The following is a 5,061-nucleotide window of genomic DNA, read 5'->3' as shown; positions in this document are numbered from 1 at the left end:
CTAAAAGAGAAATGAGGCTATTAAATCAGGCACTTATCTTTTTTAAATAGAGGAAGAAAAAGATCCAAACTTGAGGATTTTTCAAGGGTAGATTTGACATTACAGGAATGGTTGATATTATTTAAATATTGTGAATTAATCATCTGTGTATTCATAATTTGAAATTAATAAATATTGTACAATATATGAGACAAGATAGAATTAAAAAGAACTCACAGGGTTGTTATACAGTCATTCAGTTCTCAAGAAATTCCATTGTTCTCCCTCCTTGCTTTGCTCCATTTAGAAGTTAGCCACATATGTATCAACCCCAGAACAATTAAACATTAAAAAAAACAAATACCTGACCTGATAAAGGTCACTGAATTGAAAAATTAACGCCGTTTCCATCTCCAGAAATGCTGTCAAATCCACACGGTATTTCCAGCATTTTGTTTTTATTTCAGATTTCTGACTGACTCCAGTTGGCCCAGACAGTTGTGAAAATCCATCAAACGTATACCTTTTTTGAAGGAGGTAAGTGCTGTACATTATCAGAATTCATGACAAAACATGCTCCTCTCACACTGGCTGTAGGAATACAGTGGTTGCAACTTGTGAAACGTGAGCGCTGAACCAAAGCAGCACCAACTCGCTATTTCTATAGCCTTCAGTATGTCTTTCACAACTTCAGGATGTCCTAAAGTATTTTACAGCCAAATAAGTAATTTTGAAGTCATCACTATGACATGTAGAAAGTGCTAGAGCCAATTTACCCACAGCAAGCTCCCATGGGCAGAAATATTGGCAGAATCAGTTTATTTGTTTCTTTGTTAATAAGATGTTGAGAGATAAATACTGGATAGGTCACCAGGAAGAAAATAAGAAATCTGACAACAGACCTTCCCCTGCCCCACCACTCCTCTCTGATTTATTTCAGAGCTCCCTATCCCCTCACCCATTTCTGAAGAGGGGTCCCAAGCCGAAACGTCAGCTGCCTGGCCTGCTGTATTCATCCAGCTCCCCACTGTGTTACCTCTGACTCCAGCATTGGCAGTTCTTACTGTCTCTGAACAATAGTAAGTCATTTTGGCCTTTGTGCCTGTTGCACTATTTGATGAGATCATGGGTGAGCTTTTACTTCAACACCATTCTCTTCCACTATCTTCACGCTCCTTGATATTTTCAATTTGTAGAATCTTATCAATCTCAATATAGGAGATTTAAATATACTTAACAATTGAGCCTCCATAGCCCTTTGGGACAGAGAATTCCAAAGATTCATCACCTTCTTCCTTCATGCTGCAGACCCAAAAGGATTTCCCCTTATTCTGAGACTATGTCCCCTGGTCCCAGGTCTCCAGCCAGAGTAAATATCCTTCATGTATCCACACTGTCAATCTCTGTAAGAGTTTGCATATGTTTGAATGAGATCAGCTCTTGTGCTTCTGAAGTCCAGAGAACATAAGCCTAGTCTGTATAATGTTTTTCAGAGGACAATCCCTCCACATCCCACAAGGGAAAACAACCTCTTCACATCTACTCTGTCCAGTCCTTAAGAATTTTGTATGCGTCGATAAGGTCACCTCATATTCTTCTAAACTTCATTGAGTACAGGCCCATCTTACTCACCCTCTCCTCTGAGTCCCTCTATATCTGGTATCAGCCAAGTGAACCTTCTTTGAACTGCCTCCTTTGCCAGTATAACGTTCCTTAGGGAAGTTCCCTAAGGAGGGCCAAAACTGTTCATGGTATTCCAACAATAATCTGATTAGTGCTGTGTATAGTTTTAGTAAGACCCTCTCTACTTTTATACTCCATTCCTTTTATTGCACTCCCTCCATTGTGAGTATATATTTCCTTGGATAAGGAGACCAAAACTTTAGGCAGCACTCCAAATGTGGGTTCAGCAAGGCTCTATATAATCTCAGTAAGATATCTTTGCTACAATTTTCAATTCCTCTTATGGTAACAACCAGCATTATAGTTCTTTTTCTTAAGTTCTTGCTTTGGCTGCACATTTACTACTGTTAACTCATGAACAAGAACCAAAGTCCCTTTGAAATTCAACAATTCCCAGCTTCTCATTATTTATGAATGCACTGTAGTTCTGTTTTTGCAACCTAATATTTCTCAACATTGTATTCCACTGGCTAAAGTTTTGCTTCCTCACTTAGCCTCACTAAATTCCCCATCTTTGAAACTTCCTCACAACTCAGAAGTTTTCAGTTGTCTGAAAACTTGAAAATATTACAGTAACTCCCACATACACATCATTGATATATATTGTGAATAACTGCGGCCCAAGTACTTATCCTTCATGGTTCACCACTATTTATAGGCTGCCAACCTTAATATGTCTCATTTATTCCCACTACTTGCTTCTTGTCCATTAACCAGTTCTTAATCAAAACCAGTATATTCCCTCTAATCCCATGTGCTCAAATTGCAATTCCCAAGAACTTCCCTGGCGTTCTTCAAAATAGTATTAGGAATCTTTAAATTCCACCTGAGAGGGAAAAAAACCTTGCTTTAATGTGTCATCTGAGAAGTAGCCCCTCTGACAGTGCAGCACTCCCTCAATATTGCCTTGGTTTTGTACTGGTCTTGAACATATGACTGTCTGACTCAGAGGCGAGACGGCTGCCAACATACTTAGACAATGCTTGTGGCGATTACTGAGTAACATTCTTTTAAAAGATGCTAATAATTTCTGTACCTGTACTCCTCATTTGTTGCAATGAGACTGGAAACATTTCGCAAAATACCTCCTCCGCTCTCAATGATGGCAAGTGAATTGCTCTGACACTTGTAGGTCAGGGTTCCCACGAGGAAGACCAGAGCCCCTTCAACAGAGCAGATGGCCACCTTGTTCTCTGTGCTGTGAGCTGACAGGTTCCAAAGAGCACTCAGCAGGCTTTTCAGTGTCGACTCCTTGAGAGGAACACAAAAATGCAAAGCAAAAAGATGAGTCTAGATGACAGCAGACATTCAATTCCCTTTATCTCATCCTACTGAAAAGACAGAAGAACTGCAATCCCTTTGTCACATCACTCTATAATCTCTTGGATGAATGAGGTCCTTCTGGAGTTCTGCTCCCAATCTTCATATTCAATTTGTAAATAAATTAGTCCCAGCTTCAGACCTAAATTTAATTCTACATTTAAAGAAGAGACTGACAGGTTTTTAACTGGCAATAGATTGAAGGGTTATGGGCAGCAGGCAGGAAAGTGGAGCTGAGAACAACCATGATTGTATCACAGAATGAACATTTTTATTTACAAATTTTTGTTTTTTGTTATCTACTTTTTGTCATATTTCTGTATAAACATTTCTGTCAAAATTCCAAGCCAGTGTTTAACTTGTCCGTAAACTTATCACATTGTAATTACACATATTGACAATAGGACATAGCCACAGCTTTTGGCTACTCAAATTGTAAAGTGAAAGTATAATTAACTGTTCGTATCTGCACCCAGATTGTCAAACATTTTCAACATTAAATAATATAATTAGAGCTTTACAACAAAATATACCTATACAGCATCCGAACATGATAAACTATACCAAGGAGTTTCATAGGACCATGACAGAGCAAAGTGCAACTGAGCCACATCGGCTGCTATCGGGCCAGTTTGCCAAACCTCAGTCAAAGCAATAGGTTTTTAAGCAGCGTCTTTCAGGGTGGAAAGGCAACGTAGGGAGATAGAGAGGTTTAGGGAAGCAAATGCAGGGGTAAGGCCCGAGCTAGCTGAGACATGAACAACAATGGCAGAGTGATCGAAGTCAGGATACACAAGGCGCAAAAACTGGGTGAGTGTAAAGATCTCAGAGGGTTGTGAGACTGAATAAGATTTCACAGACAGGGGAGGATGAGACCTGAGAGGGATTTGAAAACAAAGATGAATATTTTAAAATTGATGTTTGACTGGGAACTAAAGGGACGCAAGAGGCAACTTTTTCAAGCACGTATGGAGTGAATTGCCAGAGGAAGTGGTGGAGGCTGATACGATTACAATTACAACAATTACATGTAATTGTATACGCTGGATGAGTATATGAATAGGAAAGGTTCAGACCAATATGGGCCAAATGCTGACAAATGGGTCTAGATTAATTTAGAATATCTGCTCAACACGGATGAGTTGGTCAGAAAGGCCTGTTTCTGTGCAGTACAACTCTATCAATCTATAATGTGGGCCAGTGGGTCCAAGAACAGTGGGTGAGAGGGATTTGGTGTATGTCATGGCATGGACAGTAAAGTTCCGGGTTAGCGTAAGTTAATGGATTTTATGTAAAAGCATAGACAAGATGCACAATTTTTAAAGCTGGATAGTCAGGTCCACTTATCACCCAAGAAGGGTATTACATAGAACTTTACAGCACAGATACTGACCCTTTGGTCTCTGTTATTGTTTATACTGCACAAAAGCCTCCTCCTTTCACTTCATCCTGTCAAATATATCAAGACAATTTTAAGCGAGATGAGACGATGCTGTAACATTACGATCAAATTGGATTGTGTCTTTCATTTATGGACACAATGTTATTCTTGATAGATTGTCAACTGGTCCCATTTTTTCTGCTCCCCTTGTACTGGCTACATTTTAATAGTAATATTCTTCTCTTGAATCTTGGGTTAACCAAGGATTGTGAGTCAGTTAGTCAGGAACGCACCTTTTTGGCCTTCAGAGCACACTGCATCAATGCGCTTACACTTCTGACTTCCCGTAGAATCCTCTTGCTGTTGACATCAGCTCTCCATGAAAGATTCCTCAGAATGCTAGCCACAACCTGGAACATACAAGCATATTAAGGCCTGAACCCATTCAGCAAACCAGTCCTTAACTACGTCTAGAAGGTGCTGGTAGGAAACTGGCACACAGTAGTATGTTCAGGTTCATGGTTGTTTCAGCTGCGACCTGATTTCCAGCTCAAGGTTTAAAAATCAGTCTCATTCTCCAAGTCTTTCCCCATCAAGGCAACTAATGCACTGCACTAAGGCTACTTTGAAAGCACATTCCAAACTAACAATCTCTACCATCTAGAAGGACATGGACTGTGGACGGATGGGAGTACCAG

At 39.9% G+C, this 5,061-nt stretch overlaps 1 protein-coding gene across 5 annotated transcripts in view; it reads right to left on the bottom strand.

The window, feature by feature from the left end:
• Nucleotides 1-5,061, bottom strand: part of apc2 (APC regulator of WNT signaling pathway 2) — a 206,655-nt gene that overhangs the window by 20,743 nt on the left and 180,851 nt on the right. For all 5 annotated transcript variants that reach the window (XM_048560209.2, XM_059638527.1, XM_048560210.2 and 2 more), the window contains 2 exons: nucleotides 4,657-4,773; nucleotides 2,699-2,913 (listed from right to left, as the gene is read on the bottom strand). In XM_048560209.2, coding sequence (XP_048416166.2) covers nucleotides 2,699-2,913; nucleotides 4,657-4,773 — 332 coding nt within the window. The remainder of the gene's footprint in view (nucleotides 1-2,698; nucleotides 2,914-4,656; nucleotides 4,774-5,061) is intronic.

The sequence above is a fragment of the Stegostoma tigrinum genome, chromosome 30, assembly GCF_030684315.1.
Source record: "Stegostoma tigrinum isolate sSteTig4 chromosome 30, sSteTig4.hap1, whole genome shotgun sequence".
Lineage (NCBI taxonomy): Eukaryota > Metazoa > Chordata > Chondrichthyes > Orectolobiformes > Stegostomatidae > Stegostoma > Stegostoma tigrinum.
This window is presented reverse-complemented; position numbering and strand designations above follow the sequence as displayed.